Source organism: Salvia splendens, chromosome 9 (genome assembly GCF_004379255.2).
Source record: "Salvia splendens isolate huo1 chromosome 9, SspV2, whole genome shotgun sequence".
Lineage (NCBI taxonomy): Eukaryota > Viridiplantae > Streptophyta > Magnoliopsida > Lamiales > Lamiaceae > Salvia > Salvia splendens.
The window spans coordinates 688,457-707,933 of NC_056040.1; the positions used below are offsets into that span (position 1 = coordinate 688,457).

The following is a 19,477-nucleotide window of genomic DNA, read 5'->3' on the forward strand; positions in this document are numbered from 1 at the left end:
TAATTTTTCATTTTTATTAGAAAGAATAACTAATTTAGATTTTAAAAATTATGATAGATTGGGCCTGTAAATGGGTTCTTTCATAGCTTAGAAGGCCCCATATGAAAGCCCAAAAACATGAAACTCAATTAAAGTTTTGTTTGAGTTTTAGTTTTGCTTGGGATGGTTGGTTAACTAATCTAAGTATAAAAATAATTACATGATAATATAAAAATTAAAAAATCTAATATTAAAATTCTAAAACCCAATAGCAAAATTCCAAATCTAGCCAATATCACTAGAATTGCTCAACACAGAGATTTTATATTTGTTAGGTTTATAACTATCCAAAAAAATAGTCTCATTTGTGAACGGCACGAGTTTTACTGAGAAATTGGTAAAGTAATAGATAAGAAGAAAGAATAGGTAAAGTAAGACAGATATAGAGAGAAAGTAGGTAAAATATGAGAGAAAAACTTTCTATTTTTAGAAATGAGACTAGTTTTTTTTGGACATCCCAAAATGTCAAAATAAGACTATTTTTCATGGATGGATGAAGTATAATTTATTTTTATTATTATATGAAGTATATAAATTTATTGGATTTTAAATTTTAAAATATCCATCTGAATCTCAAATAATATATATTTTTTTTAATTATGATACAATACCAACCGAAAATCCAAAATTTTTTGAAACTAATATTTAAATTTCTATTTGGTCCCGGTCATATTTTCATATTTTAGATATTTTGTTCACCCCTAGTAGTCTAAGATAAAAGTAATACTCCCTTCGGCCACAATATGAGTCGCATTTAATGTGGACACGAGTTTTAAGAAATGTAAAGAATAGTGGGTTGGAAAATATAGTGGAATATGAGGTCTACTTTTTATATTTGTTTTATAATAGAATGTGCGTGAAGTGGGTTGGTGGAATATGAGACCTACTTACAATTTATGGTAAAAGTAAAATGTGACTCTTATAGCAGGACAGACCGAAATGACAAATTTGACTCTTATTGTGAGACGAATGGAGCACGAAAACAAAGCGAGAAACTACTTTTTTTTAGTATCAAATACTATGGCATGTTACTTATACACATTTTATAAACCAATTGATTATAGTTCTCACTTCTAAAAAAATTAAATTTTCAAATAAAAATGACTTTTGTTCTTTGTTTTCTAAAGCTTATTGAATAATTTTCTTAATATTTTTGTGGGACTGGCATTGTATTTATGTGAAAAATGAATATGATACTTTTGTGGCTATTGTGAGAATGCAGAGAATGATGAAGAGACAAAAATGTCTTCCCAGCCCCGTTTACCAATATCAAAATCCCACTACTCCTCATTCAAATTCTGAAACTCTCAACCTCACCATTACTCCACCACATGGTTTCACCCACCAGACGATTAACCTTTCCACATAAATAAATGTAATATCCCATCAAGTCTTCCTCACACAAGAGCGGAACAAAATCACAGAATTAACTCTTATAGTGAAGCACTAAAAGGAAACGGAAGGGAGGACTTTGCATTTTATGGGATGAGGAGGTCGATTTTGAGCTTATCACTTTTTCCACTAACCATATTTTGGGACGTCTCACAAGTAAGGGGCAACATGATTCTTGGATCTTCTCGGGGATTTATGGTTGGCCGGAAAACACTAATAAATGGCGTACATGCAATGGCGGATCCAGGATTTTTTATTCGGAGGTACGAAAAATAGTTATAGAAGTTAACAATCCTTTTTTGTTCTCTTAAATACAAATGTCGCATATAGACATAAATTATATAGTTTGGAAATAAATTTTTTTGACATAATTTATTTGAGTAAATTTTTTAAAAAAATTAATAGATTAAAAGTTTTTAGAACTGAACCTTGTGGATATAATAGTTTCTAGTATGATTGTTGCAAGGAGATAGAGACAGCTTTGGAGGCCATTAACACAAAGGTTACAGAGCATATGAATGAAAGTCTCTCAAAGCCATATACAAAAGAGGAGATCAATCGAGCGCTTCGACAGATGCATCCTTCTAAAGCGCCTGGACCAGATGGTATGAATCCTAATTTCTATCAAAAATTTTGGCATGTGGTTTCTCATGATACAATTAACACAGTGATTGATTTTCTTAATGGCACCATTGATCACGCCCCTTTAAATGAAACCCATATTGTGTTAATCCCTAAAGTTCTTAATCCAGAATCGTCTAAAGATTACCGTCCCATAAGTCTATGTAATGTTGTTGTTCGAATTGCCACTAAAGTGCTGGCTAACAGACTAAAAGATATCCTTCCTTTTATAGTTTCTGTAAACCAAAGTGCTTTTATTCCGAGCAGGATGATAACTGATAATGCTATGACAACTTTTGAATTTTTCCATTCTATAAAAAAAAAAGACTAAGGATAGAAACGGGATACTTGCTCTCAAGTTAGATATGAGTAAAGCCTATGATAGGGTGGAATGACCTTTTCTAAAGGCGGTCCTCACTAAATTGAGATTTTGTGACATTTGGATAAATACGGTTATGAATTGTGTCTAATCTGTTTCTTACTCAATCATTATTAATGGTGAGCTTACCAATAGATTTTGCCCAGAAAGAGATCTCCGACAAGGGGATCCACTTTCTCCTTAATTGTTTATCCTTTGTGCAGAAACTTTGTCTACTCTTTTGTATCAGGTTGAAGCACGTAATCAGATCCATGGTTTTCGGGTTGCACGCTCTGCACCACTAGTGTCTCACCTCTTTTTTGCCGATGATAGCATCTTGTTCTGCCGTGCAAGTGAGAGGGAAACTTTGGCATTGAAAAATATTCTCCGCATATATGAAGAAGCCTCTAGGCAGAAGATTAATCTTGACAGATTCGAGTTAACTGTGAGCAAAAATATTGATGACCAAAGAAAGAACAAAATTTGTGAGATTTTGGGGATTAACGATGTGCCTTTCCATAAAAAGTATTTAGGCCTTCCAACTGTGATCGGGAAATCGAAGAACTAGTGTTTGGGATGATACTGAAGCAAGTACACAAAAAATTAAAGAATTGGAAGGAAAATACACTATCACGGGCAGGTAAGGAGATACTTCTCAAGACAATCATCCAGGCTATTCCAACATATACCATGAGTTGTTTTCTTCTCCCAACTTCAATTTGTGATGAGATTGAAAAAGCCATGGCACACTTCTTTTAGGGTGGAGTGCGGGAAAGGCATAAAATTCATTGGAATGCATGTAGTTGTCTAACTACATCTAAGTTTGAGGGAGGCTTGGGATTTCGCGATCTTCATCGATTCAATTTGGCCATTTTGGGTAAACAATTGTGGCGAATATTACAGAAGCCAGACTCTCTCATTAGTCAACTTCTTAAAGCAAAATATTTTCCAAGGAGAGATGTCCTCAGTGCTCCTATAGGTCATCAACCAAGCTATTTATGGAGAAGTCTAATAGCATCCCGCGAGCTGGTAAGTGAAGGAATGGCATGGAGAATTGGTGATGGGAGAAAAGTTCCAATTATTGGCGCGAAATGGATTAATGGTCTGCCTCCAACAACACCAAAAACTTTCCAAGATTTAGAAACATCTTTCTCGTTAGTCTCTGATTTAATTGACCAACAAAATATGATTTGGTCTCTGATAAATATATTTTCAATGATGGTCAAGTTGGTCTGGGTGTGATATTTAGAGATGAAAAGGGGATGGTTATCTTCGCATGCAAGATTGAAGTTAAAGCAACTGGTTCGACCACGTTGATGGAAGGCATTGCTGTTCGTTATGGTTTGAATATGGCCCTTCTACAAAATAAATCCAATTTATATGTGCAAAGTGATAACCAAAATTTGATCAGAGGATTACATGGGGATGTTGAACTTGATCCTTATAGTGAGGTGATAAAGGATGATATCTTGGCAGTTGCGAGAAGAGTTCACGTCATCGAATTTAATTTCATCCCTAGAGCTTGTAATCGTGTTGCTCACTTGTTATCTAGGTGTCCAAATGTTGTGGGTGTAAATTTTATTACTAAAAACATTTTAACTATTGTATCAGAAGAAACATCTTAATATAATATTTCTCTTTTCTTAAAAAAAGAAAAAGATAAAATAACAATTTCTATTAGTAAACCATCTTAAAGAAATGACAAGTAAAATACTAACGTTTTAGGTAAGCTTTAAATATGTGAAAATTTTAAAAATACTACCCTTATAAAAATAAAAATAAAAATAAAAATAAAAATAAAAATAAAAATAAAAATAAAATAAAATAAAAATAAAAATAAAAATAAAAATAAAAATAAAAATAAAAATAAAACTCCTAGACCCTAGTAGTTTCTATACCTTTTTTGGTTTAGGGCGAGAAGCCGTCTTGATTGGTTAACAGCATCACATATATATACGCCCGACCGCAGTGGATTGCACGCTCTAATCCAAATCCAATAGCAAAAATATCTCGTTATTCTCTTGAAAGACAGTCTTCAGAGTGATTCCCTTAACCCTAGCTCAATCTTCTAGAAGCCCTCTTTTCTCTGCGCTCTCGCTTATTTTGGGGGAGAATTTTTTATTTCGATTGTTTTTGCTCAGTTGAAATAGGAAGATGTACGGTCAAGAAGGAGATGGAGGTTATGGCGGTGGTGGATACGGTGGTTCCGAAGGCGGAGGAAGCTACGGAGGTTATGGCGGTGGCGGAGGTGGAGGATACGGTAATCGAGGAAGCGGTGGAGGCTACGGTGGAAGAGGCGGTGGCGGCGGCGGTGGTGGTGGATACGGAGGTGATAGAGGTATTGGGTTAATTGTTTTTTCCGCTTCAGTTTTTTCGTGTAAGATTTGAGTTGGTTTCCATTTGAATTGTTGATTTGAGCGATTATGATATTAGATCTGTTAATTAATTGCAGGTGGTGGAGGTGGTGGGTACCAGGGAGATCGCGGCGGTGGATACCAGGGTGATCGCAGCGGTGGATACCAAGGGGACCGTGGTGGACGTGGTGGCGGTGGTGGTAGGGGAGGTGGTCGGGGTGGTGGAAGCGGCAGGGAAGGTGATTGGCGCTGTCCCAATCAAAGGTAACAGAGCTGTTTGTGCATCTCAACATGTTCAATTATTTTTTATGATTATGTTATGTTCTTTATGGGGACGGTGTTGTGATAAAGTAGAGTTTTACCTGAAGAAAGTATTCCTTTGTGATTAAAAAGTTCATTGTTACTTTTTTACATTTCTTTGATGGGTGGGAAATTGATTACAGTGCTTAGTTTTGGAATGTAGTAAGCATGACATCAAGTAGACGTAGTGCAAATTTATAGTCGCTGGATTCATCAAGGCGTTATCTTTTCTTCTCATATTGTGTTTTGTGTCATGTTTTACTGATGCTTTGTTTTTCATTGAAAAGGAACTGATTCCAATGTGATTAATTTTGAATTATTTTACAGTTCTAAAGCCTGTCTTTTACCAGTTTTTTGAATTCAGATGGCATTTGATTATAGAAATTTCAGTTTCCTCTAATGCATAACCTTGAACTGGTGTTATAATTGTTTAAGAGTTATAGTTCATTGATTGGATGATACGTGTGTTCTTTTGGGTGGTAACTTCCAAGGGTTCGTCTCTGCTTTATGTTCTTGTTGTGTTGCTTTAGAATGGATATTTAGTTGAATAGCTTTTTTGGTGTGATAAGATGTTTGACATCAACATGTGGATATGAATGATATCTGAGTTTCCTTTATCAACTGGTGGTAATTGATTATGGCGTCTATGGATGTAGCTGCGGGAATTTGAACTTTGCCCGAAGAACCGAGTGTAACAAATGTGGTACACAGTCTCCTGCTGGTGGTGATGACCGTGGGGGTAGAGGTGGTGGTGGTGGTGGTCAAAGTAGAGGTGGAAGAGGCGGAGGTTATGAAAACAGCAGAGGTGGAAGAGGTAACTATTATGATGGTGGCAGTGGTCGCAGTGGAAATGGTTACGAGGGTGGTAGTCAAGGAAGGGATGATGGTGGTTATGGACAGAGCCCTCCCATTGCTCCCCCTTCTTATGGTGGTGCTGGTGGTTATGCACCCCCGAATGCATATGGTGGAAACCATAGTTATGCTCCTGATTCAGTCCCTCCACCTACAAGTTATACTGGGGGAAATAATTCACACCCTCCATCATATGGTGCCCCGGCTGGTTATGGTGGCGATAGTCAAGGTGGAAACCGTGGAGGTGGAAGAGGGGGTTCATCTGGTGGATATGGTGGAGGTCCTCGAAACCCAGGTGGTTATGGCAGTGCTCCAGCAGAGGTTCCTGAAAAGGTCAAGCAATGTGACGAAAATTGTGGGGAATCTTGTGATAATGCGAGAATTTACATATCAAATTTGCCTCCAGATGTCACCACTGATGAGCTCAGAGAACTGTTTGGAAGTATTGGCCAAGTAATGCAAATTTTGTGTCTTATTTCTGTTAATGGCGCAGTTATGTATATTTTGAAAGAATGGTGTAGCTATATATATTTTGTCAGGTCATCTATGTTATCTCTAGAATCTAGCCCCTTTTACTTCATCATGACTGATGTTTTTTTACTATGGCTGAAAATATGATAACAATAGTAAGTTTGGGGATACATTGAAAAGGCATGGCTATCAATTGAATTTGTTTACAGATGAAACAGTCGTCTGATTTAGGTTTTCTTGAGTTTGATTAACTTAGTTGTATTTTTTTTCCAACTTTCAGGTCGCCAGGATCAAGCAAAAACGAGGCTACAAAGACCAGTGGCCCTGGAGCATCAAATTATACACAGATGAACAAGGAAAGAATAAAGGCGATGGAGTTTTATCTTATGAAGATCCATCTGCAGCACATTCAGCTGGAGGTTTCTTCAACTGTATGTTGCTTCTCTTTCTTTTCCTCGAATATGATAGATATCCCTCTCTCTTTCTCAGTTTCTTGTGATTGGTTACATTGTTTTTTTAATAACAGCGCATGACATGAGAGGACACAAAATTAGTGTCACAATGGCTGAAAAATCTGCTCCAAAAGCTCCCTCATATGGTGGCGGGTAAGTGAATGTTCTCTCAAATACATTTTTCAGTTATAAGTGCTAGTATAACTCACATGTTCTTTCTAGTGGTTCGTTTTTGTCTCCATTTTTTTATGTATATATTGCTCTATTTCCACGTGTTGCGTTGAATTTATAAGCTTTGAAGTAAATGCCTTGATTTTCATTAACAATGTTTATTATATTTGATGAACCTCTTTGGTTACAGTGGCGGCGGTGGTAGAGGCAACTATGGAGGTGATAGACGGAGAGACAACTATCGAGATGGTGGTTCATCTGGTCCAGATCGAAATTATCATGGCGGAAATCGTTCGCGTCCATACTAGACACACCAGAAGGGATATTAATGTACTAGTCTTAATGGTGGGAGGGGTTTTTATTTTTATTCCGTAAGCGGATTTGTTCTCTAACTGGAGATAAGAGGTAGGTTGTTCGTTGCTCTGAACAATATACTTGTTAGCACCTTGGTGCGGAGTTAAGGATTGATATGAACTGTGTGAATGTTTTTATAGAGGGAAGTAGATTCTCCAAATTGCTGCTACTAAAGGTAGGTTGAACTTATCAGGTGAGTCATGAGTGTTTCTTACTATGTTGAACTTTAATTTTGTGGTGCAGCTTTCTCGTATCTGCATCATTTCTATAAACAAGTATGTTCTGAAAGTTTTGCGCAAAACTGCTTTGAACTTCTATTTTTCTTATTCATTTTGCTTTCTTATTTTTGTGCTGGCTCCTGCGCACATAGCCAAAACTGTGGATTTATCTGAGTGTGGAATTAACTTGTAATGCTCTTATGTTGTTTTAGCCTACTATCTCTTACTATTAGAACTTTGAACGTGATGTCTGGCTTACGTATAAACCGCATTAATTTGTTCTTAGCCCATTTGCTTGCTTAGGTCCGTCTACTTTCATTGGTTTAGATTTTGCCGTTTCCTGACATAATATGAGGTTAATCGGGCTATCTTAAACCCCACTCCTGCATATGCTCTCTGTGGCTGGCTGTTATAGTTGATCGGAGAACTAGTCGTGCCTTCCAGAACTTATGCATTGGGAATGTTTGATGAACTGACATCCAGTTTGTGCAACTTTGCTAGAAGAGTGCTACTGTCCCATTATTCAGGAACATTACCCTCCGGTGTTTGATACTCGATTTGAGAATGGCTTAAAATGACATGACCTCATCCTTAGTTTTGAAAAGAGGCCTATGCACCTTAGTGTTTTCTCGAGATTGCATACAGGAGCTTCCACCTTTCATAGATTCGTGGGAGAAATAGATTTAGAAAAACATGTGTGTAAAAAACACTTTTGAATGAGTTGTTTTGATACTGCGTTTTCGAATTATTTGTCTTATATAATGTTTATTTTGGTATATACCTAAATTAGCAATACCAGATTTAAGGTGTTTCTTATCTCCAACAATTCACGAAAATATAGGTTGCTTGGTGTAAAATTTGGCAAGTTTTCTTTTAAAGATGATTTTATAGTATTCCCCAACTATTCATGTAACTGCGCTGATTTAACCCTTAACAAAATAAAATGTCTTACCAACTTGTATTTCGATCGTTCTTAGAATAATTAAATAAGAATCCATCCCAAAATCGGAATGAGTTACAAGAAAATTTTTATATGAGAAATGGTTATATTTTTTATTTTTATCGATTCACTTGAATTAGATTTTACATTCACACATTAATTTTATACTGAAATTTGTACTCCATTTATTCACAAAAAATAGTTTAATTTTGTTGTTTTAGGGTGTCCATAAAATACAGTCTAATTTTAAAATTTTTTTTGGTACTTTATCCATTTTTTTTTTCTTTTTTCCCTTTCCCTCTCTTACTTTATTTATCTTTTCTTACTATTTTTTTTGGACAGATGGAATATTAATAATATTTATCCTTTTATTATTATTATTTTTTATGGACAGAGAGAATACTAGTATTATTTATTAAAAGTGCATTTTTTTCAATGGAGTTAGCAACTTCTAAGTAATCTCAAAAGTGATCATCATGGAAATGGGTGTTTTGAAGAGTCGTGATTCATTTTTATAATTATTCTTAAATTCTTTTATCATCTCTAAATTTCTGTACTGTGGTGATATGTTTTCAAAAATTGTCCACATATTCTACGATGACAGAAATATTGAAAATTGTTAGTATAAGCTAGATGATCCTATGACGACAGAAATATTAAAAATAGCCAGAAGCAACCTTTAGTCTTTTTTCTATTCTTCGGTCTTTTTTCTACTACTAGTGATCATTTACTTCGTTATGAGACCTTAATTTGTGTCTATACAAAATTCTAGGTCACGTTTTTTCCCCAAAATAGATGCTAATAAAATTAGGGCTATATAATTCATGTAAGTGATATTGACACTTAATATCATGAAACTTTCAAAAAGTTGAGTTTTTCCCACGAACTTTAAAATTGGCAAATAATATCACGAACTTTACACCGGGTTTGTTTTTTCTCACGAATGAAAAAATTCATGTTATTTTAATAGACTGAAGAACAATTTTGGAAGATGTGCTTCAAGAAAAACTAACTTCAAAGATTAAAAAACTTGAAGCTCTCGAAGTTGTTGTCGAGAAATTACGTAAAAAAATCCGTATCATAATATTATTTGTTGGAATTTTTTCATTGGTGAAAAATAACAAACTCAGGGTAAAGTTCATGATATCATTTGTCAATTTTAAAATTTATGAAAAAAACTCAACTTTTTAAAAGTTCCATTATATTAGATGTCAATATCTTTTCATTTAAAATGAATTAGGAATGAGCACTACTGAACTCCTTTTGTCCAAATCAAGATAATCACTTCACAAATGACACAATATATTATGTGAAGTTATTGAATGTATTAATGTAATAAAAATATAATCAAATATTTTTATGAAAAGAGATAAGATACAATATTTTGTATTAAATGTGAAAAATAGATATCGTGATAAATTATAAAGGAAGTTGACCCACTTTGAATGCGGCGTAATGTGTTTTATTACTAGCGAAAAATGATTATTTATATAAGCTAACACTATAAAGTTCAATGGTCAAATAATTTAAATTTTCTACTATATCATTTTCCTTTTTACAAAATCGTTAATGAAAATAGTGGAGTAAATGATACATGCAAACAAGAATCGAGACAAATAAAATAAAATAAGTATAAGCAGAAATTTCAGAGTTGCCTTATAAGAGCATCTCCAGTAACAGCGTCAAAATCGCGACGCCGATTTTTCGCCGACGCCGGTTCTGACGCCGAACCATTGGAACCGGCATCGGCGAAATCGGCGTCAAAATCGGCGTGGCCATGCCAATTCGCGCGATGACGCCGGTTTCGACGCCGATCCTCACGGCGCCATTGTGGGTCCCGGATCGACGTCAAACCGGCGTCAGATTTTATTTTTTTATTTTTTTTTTCTTTTGAAAACACTATATATACGCGCTTTGAACGTCATTTTCATTCGCACCACTTGTTTTAACGAGTACTCTCTCTACCTTACTTTCTGTTCAAGATCAATAACGAGCAATGGATAACAACTACGAAGGTACTCCAGTGACTCCCGGGGGATGGTCTTAGACTCCCCCGCCTCCCGGTGTAGGGTCTCAGACGGCCCCGACTCCCGGGGTAGGGTCCCATACTTCCCCGGCTCCTGGGGGAGGTGGTTGGCCTCCGATGACCGGGTACTACAACATGTACCCGTGGCAGCAGATGATGCCGGGGTGGGCACCCGGCATGCAGCCCCCTATGCAGATGATGCCGGGGTGGGCACCCGGGATGCAGCCACCGGCGCAGCAGATGATTCCACCGGCGCAGCAGATGATTCCCCCGGTGCAGGGGACGCACGGGGGGGGACAACGCCTATCAGCCAACTTTTGATTTTTCCACCGGTTCTTCGCACACATCGACCCCAACGGATGCACAGTATACGGAGACCTTCTCCTTAGCGGACTTGGTTTTTGATATGAACGAGGTTCCGGAAACTCTCATTCAAAGCCAGGGAGTAGGGCGGGGTAAGAAGAAGGGCAAGGCCAAGAAGGTCGGCGAGTCGTCGCAGCCGGAGGCAGAAATCCGGGGCCGGAGGAAGTGGACGGACGCGGAGAACGTTGCGGTTGCCAAGGCGTGGGTGAGTGTCTGCGACGATCCTCTCGTTTCGAACAACCAGAGGATCGTCAACTTGTGGGCCAAGGTAGCCGCAGCCTACAGGGCATTTTGCCCTGAAGGGAGACCGTGCACCGGGGAGGAGGTCCGGAAGTGCTGGGACCGAATCAGGTCTGGCGTCTCTCGATTTTCGGGTTTGTACGCCAACGCCCTCCGCATGCAGACCAGTGGCCAAACAGAGGAAGACTGCAGGAGGATTGCGGAGAAAGCCTACCCGATCCGCAGAAGAAGTACTATGAGTTCACCTACTGGAACTGCTACGTTGTGCTCAATGAGTCGGAGAAATTCCGGGCAGGCGTCGACGCTGGCTGGCCGAAGAGGCAGAAACTGAACTATACCGGAGATTATAGCGGCAGCAGCGGTGGTTCGACAGACCTCCCCGAGACGGCCTAGGAGGTCCCGACTCCTCGTTCGTTCGGTCGCCGACCTCGCCCGGTTGGCCAAAGGCGGGCGCAACAGGTTGCGAGGGGGGGCACCCCGAGTTCCCAGGGGGTCCATTCGACATCCCCCCTCGGCAGGTCTACCGAGGAGCTCAAATTCTTCGCGCGCCAACAAACGCGCGCTCAAATGGTGAAGACCTTAGCCGACTTCTAAGCGGCGGTGGACCCCGAGGTGAAGGATTTTCTTCGTGTATTGCTCCAGAGCCAGCGTGAAGAATTGGAGGCGATGAGGAGGGACACCGGCGGGAATAGCCGCGGCGTAGGTGGCGACGGAGGCGGCGGCGACGACGGTGAAGAAGCGCTGGGCGACGACGGAGACGAGGACGGCGGCGAGGAGTGATTTTGTTTTACTTTTTTAAATTAATGCACTTTTTAATTTTTGTACTTTTTTTTTAAATTATTGTACTTTTTTTTAAAATTAATGTACTTTTTAAGTTTTAATATTATTATTCGAATTTTCCGTATTTGTCTCGTAAATTAAATTCTGTATGTTGATACGAGTGTAAATTAAATTATATAATTGTTATTAGTGATGTGGATAGGTAGTGTGAATGCTATGTGAGGCTATTTGATGTCCAGTTGATGTGGCAAGCTGATGTGGCAGGAGAATTGTAGTGCTGATGATGTGGCAGTGTGAAGGTTATGTGAGGGCTATTTGACGTCCAGTCTTACTGGAGATGCTCTAAAGTCTCACATCAACGAAAACCCTCTGTTCTATCTCGAATCATTTCTCCGCATTTCCTCTCTCTCTATCTTCTCTCTCGCTCTATAGCTCTCGAACATTCCGTCTCTGGTTCCTTTCTTTCCTCTCCGAAGCTGCAACCGGTAAATTCATGCTTTACTATTGTGTTTGGAATCGATTTACTGTTCATATTATTCGATCGATTTCTATTGGCTTCGCAATACCTAGGAAGATGCCTTGTTATTTTATCTGTAATTTTCATTTCCATTTCGGTAGTGCTACAATCTCCGATCTCTTCCAGATTGTTGTTATATTTGAAGATTCAGCTCGATCCTGAATTTACGAGATTTCTTATGTATTATGTGCTGATTTTGGTTGTTTCGATGGGGATTCGTCGTGTTTTTAGCAGTTTGTCGCACTATATGCTTCCTAGAAAGAGAGCAGGGGAAGGTGAGTCTGTTAACGTGAGTGATTGTGAAAGCGTCAAGAGGCAGCACTTTGTTTGTTGCACCGAGAAGTCAAACAACCAGGCCAAGAACAGCAGCAGCGGTTTAGGGATCAGTAATAGCAGCGGAAACTGCAGCGAACCAACAGTCACTGACATGGCGTTTGATGATGGAACTCCGTGCGATATTGACGAGGATCTCCACAGCCGGCAGCTGGCTGTCTACGGGCGAGAGACAATGAGGAGATTGTTTGCGTCTAATGTTCTCGTGTCTGGAATGCAAGGACTCGGGGTTGAGATTGGTATATTTTTTTAACTCTTTCAAATATACTTTGATGCTATATTTTACGTGAATGTTTGATGCTGTGTATGCATGTATTCAATCTTTCTCTTTGATGGTAAAAGTTTATCGTATTTGTAGAAGCTCGATGTATTCAATCTTTATCTTGGAATCAAGATTGATAGTAAGGTAGGGTGCACTGAAGCTATAGTTAAGAAATGGATTATGCGTATCTATCTGTTAGTCTGTTACTGTCTTTTGGATTTTTGCGAGAGGTTTTCTCTTGATAGTTTTTGATTCAGTTATTGCTGTGGCTCCTCATGGTCCTGATGATGTCAAAGAAATGATTTCTTGAGAATTCATGCCATGCCATTTATTCAGTGGCTCTGATTCATATCTGTGTTTTCTTATGAAATTGTCTATTTCTATTTCTAGATATAGATAATACTTGTATTGCAACTTGACTTGAGTCTGGGTGCTTATTTATTGAATAAGGATGGAGAGGCTTATCATAACTCAATGATTATTAACACTTTCAGCTAAGAACCTCATCCTTGCTGGTGTGAAGTCTGTGACATTGCATGATGAAGGAACAGTGGAGTTGTGGGATTTGTCTAGTAACTTCGTTTTCACAGAAAAAGATTTGGGTAAGAACAGGGCACTTGCTTCAGTTCAGAAGCTACAAGAACTAAACAATGCTGTGACTGTCCTGACTTTGACTGCAAAATTGACTAAAGAACAACTCTCGGATTTTCAGGTAATTCTTCAATATACTTTCTTCTCTTTTGTATTGCTCACTCTTTTCATCGTTGATTCCTTGCATATCAAGCCCCCTCTCTTTCTGCCTCTTTTTTTGTTGCTTTTAGTTTCATATTGCTTCTTATTGTACCTTCTATAATCCTAGAACTGTGCCTTTATGCCACAACATTGAAGCATGCAAAAGATAAAGTACTTATTGATGTTATGATTGCATGTGTCACTTCATATAGACGAGGCTTCAGTAGGATAAATTCACGTGACTGAAATATTTCTTCATTTAAGTGATATTCAAGTGTGTAACTGAAAACATCCTTTTTCCCTTTGATTTTCTTGGCATATGGCCTGACAAGACAGCTACTGCTTGTTCGGCACTTGCTTTATTCTTGGCACTAAATAAATTTTGGAATAAGAGCTTTCATTTATTTTTTAAATTTCATGCACTCCATCACTATTCACTGCCAATCATACATTATGTATATGTTTCAGCTATTCCTAATTAGGATATATGTCACCTACGCAGGCTGTGGTTTTTACTGACATCAATTTAGACAATGCAACTGAGTTCAATGACTACTGTCACAATCATCAGCCACCTATTGCTTTCATTAAGACAGAAGTAAGAGGTCTATTTGGTAGTGCTTTTTGTGATTTCGGACCTGCATTCACTGTAGTCGATGTCGACGGTGAGGAGCCTCATACAGGAATTATTGCATCCATCAGTAACGACAACCCTGCCCTTGTGGCATGCGTGGATGATGAGAGGCTTGAGTTTCAGGATGGGGATCTGGTTGTGTTCTCGGAAGTCCGAGGAATGACAGAACTAAATGATGGAAAACCAAGAAAAGTAAAAAGTGCACGCCCCTACTCTTTCACTCTTGAAGACGATACAACCAATTATGGTGCATATGAAAGAGGTGGTATTGTAACTCAAGTGAAACAGCCCAAGGTTTTGAACTTCAAGCCACTGAAGGAGGCATTAAAGGATGCTGGTGATTTCCTTCTTTCTGATTTTTCCAAGTTTGACAGGCCTCCTCTTCTACATTTGGCATTCCAAGCATTAGATAAGTTTGTGTCTGAACTGGGGCGCTACCCAGTTGCTGGTTCTGAAGAGGATGCCCAGAAGTTGATATCTATAACCAGTAACATGAATGAAAGCCTAGGTGATGGCAAATTGGATGATATTAATCCTAAGCTTCTGAGACACTTCACATTTGGTGCTAGAGCTGTTCTGAATCCTATGGCTGCCATGTTCGGTGGCATTGTCGGGCAGGAGGTTATGAAGGCATGCTCTGGAAAGTTTCATCCTCTTTTTCAGGTCATTAATCTCTTACTGAGAGCTTTCTCAACTTGTTTTTCATTATATTTCCTCTATTTCTCCCATTCTGAGTAGATGGATAATGGAACTATTACTGCCTACTACGTAGATCTGTAAATCAGTCCCCCAGCCCTATTTGAAATTTTTAACAATAGAAAGTGTAGAAGGCTTATCGCCTAATCGATAGTTTCTGAACAAATTTGCTCTTTATGGCCCTGAGTTTTTGTAAAATATGTGATGCTTTATTGGTAATAAGTTATGACTGGGCCCTTATATAGGCTAAGGGTTCATCTCTTGGATGTATCGGATGGTTTAATGTTATTGAATGGCTTTGTCTTTATTCTCTTTTTGTGCACTTTAGGTCTAAATTGCCTATGCATTGTGTGATTCATAACATCTATAATTATTCAAGTCTGCACAGTTACTCTCACTCATTGCTGCAGTAATTGTATACTTGGAATATCTGGTGTAAAAATTATTCTGCAACACAACATAACTTTTCTGCTGTGATGTATTGCAGTTCTTTTACTTTGACTCTGTAGAGTCACTTCCTACCGAGCCTATTGATCCCAGTGACTTCAGACCCTTGAATACCCGTTATGATGCCCAGATTTCAGTGTTTGGGTCTAAGCTTCAAAAGAAACTAGAAGATGCAAAAACTTTTGTTGTTGGATCTGGTGCTCTAGGCTGTGAATTTCTTAAGAACTTGGCACTAATGGGAGTTTCGTGTGGATCATCTGGAAAATTAACTATTACTGATGATGATGTGATAGAGAAGAGTAACCTAAGTAGGCAATTTCTCTTCCGAGATTGGAACATTGGGCAGCCGAAATCTACTGTTGCTGCTTCTGCTGCTTTGGCAATCAATCCCAATCTTCATATAGAAGCTTTACAGAATCGTGTTGGGTCGGAGACTGAGAATGTTTTTCATGATACTTTCTGGGAGAATATCAGTGTTGTGGTTAATGCCCTGGACAATGTAAATGCCAGGCTTTATGTTGACCAGAGATGCTTATATTTCCAGAAACCACTTCTCGAGTCTGGAACTTTGGGTGCCAAATGTAATACTCAAATGGTCATTCCCCACCTGACGGAAAACTATGGTGCCTCCCGTGATCCTCCAGAGAAACAAGCACCAATGTGTACTGTGCACTCCTTCCCACACAATATTGACCACTGTTTGACATGGGCCCGGTCAGAATTTGAGGGATTGCTGGAAAAGACACCTGCTGAAGCGAATGCCTATCTTTCTAATCCAGCTGAGTATGCCTCTGTGACGAGAAATGCTGGGGATGCTCAAGCAAGGGACAATTTGGAACGTGTAATTGAGTGTCTTGACAGGGAGCGATGTGAATCATTCCAAGATTGTATTACGTGGGCCCGCCTAAAGTAAATCTCTTTCAACCCCCCACCCACTATGTTCTCATTTTGGGTCGGATTTCCTGTTCATATGCTTATACAATTTTTCTGTCCATTGGCAGGTTTGAAGACTACTTTGCGAACAGGGTGAAGCAGTTAGCTTTCACCTTCCCCGAGGATGCTGCAACCAGCACTGGCGCACCTTTCTGGTCAGCACCAAAGAGGTTCCCTCGTCCGCTGCAGTTTTCTACCTCTGATCCTAGCCATCTTCATTTCATCATGGCTGGATCCATACTGCGAGCCGAGACATTTGGCATCCCTATACCTGATTGGGTGAGGAACCCAAAGAAACTGTCAGAGGCTATTGATCAAGTCATTGTCCCTGATTTCCAACCGAGAAAGGATGCGAAAATTGTGACTGACGAGAAAGCTACTAGCCTCGCTACTGCTTCTGTTGATGATGATGCTGTTATTAATGATTTAATATCGAAGCTTGAGAAATGTTGGCAGGCATTACCACCAAACTTCAGGATGAAGCCGATCCAGTTTGAGAAGGTTTACGTCTCATCTCACACATATTTAGCATGCTAAGAATGACTTCTGTTTTTTACTTTCGGCGTCTTACTTTCTCTACAATGTTGATGTTTAATTGTGTAGGACGACGACACGAACTATCACATGGACCTGATCGCAGCACTTGCAAACATGAGGGCGAGAAACTACAGCATCCCCGAAGTGGACAAGCTGAAAGCCAAATTCATTGCTGGGAGGATCATTCCAGCCATTGCAACTTCCACAGCAATGGCCACCGGCTTGGTCTGCCTCGAGCTTTACAAAGTCATCGATGGGTCCCACAAGGTAGAAGATTATCGCAACACATTCGCCAACCTTGCTCTCCCGCTCTTCTCCATCGCCGAGCCAGTAGCTCCCAAGGTTGTCAAGCACCAGGACATGAGCTGGACCGTGTGGGACAGATGGATCATAAAGAACAACCCGACTTTGAGGGAGCTGCTCAAATGGCTTTCCGACAAAGGACTGAACGCGTACAGCATTTCTTTCGGAAGTTGCCTGCTCTACAACAGCATGTTCCCTCGACACAAGGACCGGATGGACAAGAAGATCGCAGACCTTGTACGGGATGTGGCCAAGGTGGAGCTGCCTGCATACCGCAACCACGTGGATGTTGTTGTAGCATGTGAGGATGATGAGGACAATGATGTCGATATTCCTCAAATATCGATCTACTTCCGTTGATCGGATGGTTCACATGACTAGGTTCTTTATATCCTTTAAACTTCCTCCACTTCTGATATTTTCAGTTCCATGTGAGACGCATAGTATGACGATTTAGACTCTTTTATCATAAATTTTAGAGTGAATTTGAGCACTTTGAGTATTTGTGTTTTTCTGTGTTACGGTTCTTGATTTTGGGTTCCGCAAAATTTGATACACTGCATTAGTTAGTACTTGCTTCGTTCCTAGTTAATTGATAGGATGAAGCTGATTGATTTGTATTTTTTTTTTGGACGTCTTACTATTTTGGCAAAAAAATTCCAACTTTTAAATTCTCTTTCACTTTATGCTTCATGTTTTACTTTTTTTCCTCATTAATCTATTTTATTCTCTCTTTTTTTGACCCATTAAATATTTCTTTTAAATCTCGTACAAAATAGAAAAACGACTCGATTAATTTTGGATGAAGGGAGTAGCATATATTTGCATTTTTGCTATGGGAAGCATAGAAATTGGAGTAGTAGGATTTTGGTGTTGGTTATGACTTGTTAAGTTTAAAATGTTGGAAAGGGTCGAATTTCATCTTTTACTTGATAATTGGAGTATGGTGTTTTGCATGTATCAACCTTCTACCACAAACTATTTTGTCTGTTATTTTATAAATATACGGATTTTATTTTAGTTACTGAAAAAATGGTGGTGTCCTGAAGTTTGATTTGTGACGGTTTATATAATCTCTTATGTAAAATATTATTTTACGATTTGATATCCCAATTTTTAAGTGGAATATAAGTTTGATCTCAATTTATTCTCCCTAACTTGAATATAATTTTACTAAAATAAAGATTAACGTACATAGACTTCTGCATGCGAGTAATACTTCTAAATTTTAAATTAAATTGGATTAATTGGAACATCTTTTTAAGTCCACAAACTTTATCAAAGTATCATTTTAGGTTCGTAAACTTTGAAAATATCATTTTAGGTCCGTCAACTACAAGTTAATATCATTTGAGGTATTTTGAACTTTTTCCGGATGAAAATGCCTTTAATTCCTTCAAAGGGCAATTTGGACAATTCTTTCGCCACTCATCTTACGTCAGAGACCTAGAGTCCAACAATTTTTAATGGCAAATTTTTATATTCAGATTCAATTTGGATGGTAATTGATCTTCATTCTGAAATTCATATAAATAATACTTCGAATGACAATCCAAATTAATAGCTATCTAATTTCAAAACAAATAAATTAAATATAATTCACAAATCACCTATAGTAAGTTCTTAAAATGCAGTTTAGATTGAAAAAATAAAATAAAGTATCAAGTCCCAATTCACTATCCCTAAATAATTGATCATCTAATAATTGAAAAATTAACACATTTTTTACGGTAAATTTTAATTATATTTAAATTCAATTTGGATGGTAATTGAATTAAATAGTAGTAAAAAAATTGTTGGACTCTAGGTCTTTGACGCAAGATGGGGGGCGAATGAATTGTCCAAATTGCCCTTTGAAGGCTTTGAGGGCATTTTCGTCCGGAAAAAGTTCAAAATACCTCAAATGATATTAACTTGTAGTTGACGGACATAAAATGATATTTTTAAAATTCACATACCTAAAATAATATTCCGCAAAAAATGCGGATTCGGTACACCTGTGGTTAAAAAAAATGGTTTGATTTGGAGATAGTTATGCGAATATTTCATGAAAAAAATAAATTTTCCCTGAATCTGTATATACTTAATTTGAAAAGTTATCGTATTTCTAAAGAGTTGAAAATATTTAGATTTAGTCCTAAATATTATGTTA

The 19,477-nt window shown here is 38.2% G+C and overlaps 2 protein-coding genes across 10 annotated transcripts; both read left to right on the top strand.

Moving 5' to 3' along the window:
• Positions 1-4,391: 4,391 nt before the first annotated feature.
• On the top strand, positions 4,392-8,358 carry LOC121748595 (transcription initiation factor TFIID subunit 15b-like). Of its 7 annotated transcripts, none has more exons than XR_006039494.1 (8): positions 4,392-4,748; positions 4,863-5,028; positions 5,721-6,369; positions 6,668-6,818; positions 6,914-6,992; positions 7,201-7,415; positions 7,505-7,557; positions 7,886-8,358. XR_006039494.1 is itself a non-coding variant. In XM_042143060.1 (6 exons), exons 1-6 carry the CDS (start codon positions 4,565-4,567, stop codon positions 7,316-7,318), a joined length of 1,347 nt encoding a protein of 448 aa, XP_041998994.1. In that variant the 5' UTR covers positions 4,392-4,564; the 3' UTR covers positions 7,319-8,358. The 7 variants fall into 7 exon arrangements, 1 of the variants encoding a protein (XP_041998994.1); XR_006039495.1 differs by having other exon boundaries at positions 7,505-7,539; XR_006039491.1 differs by having other exon boundaries at positions 7,201-7,557.
• A 3,937-nt stretch (positions 8,359-12,295) lies between these two features.
• Positions 12,296-17,827, top strand: LOC121747995 (ubiquitin-activating enzyme E1 1-like). 3 transcript variants are annotated; one of them, XM_042142191.1, is made up of 7 exons: positions 12,296-12,416; positions 12,680-13,020; positions 13,538-13,755; positions 14,278-15,072; positions 15,593-16,461; positions 16,554-16,986; positions 17,089-17,827. In XM_042142191.1, exons 2-7 carry the CDS (start codon positions 12,696-12,698, stop codon positions 17,683-17,685), a joined length of 3,237 nt encoding a protein of 1,078 aa, XP_041998125.1. In that variant the 5' UTR covers positions 12,296-12,416; positions 12,680-12,695; the 3' UTR covers positions 17,686-17,827. The 3 variants fall into 3 exon arrangements, with proteins under 3 accessions (XP_041998125.1, XP_041998127.1, XP_041998124.1); XM_042142193.1 differs by having other exon boundaries at positions 12,683-13,020; XM_042142190.1 differs by lacking the exon at positions 12,296-12,416 and having other exon boundaries at positions 12,642-13,020.
• Positions 17,828-19,477: the final 1,650 nt, after the last annotated feature.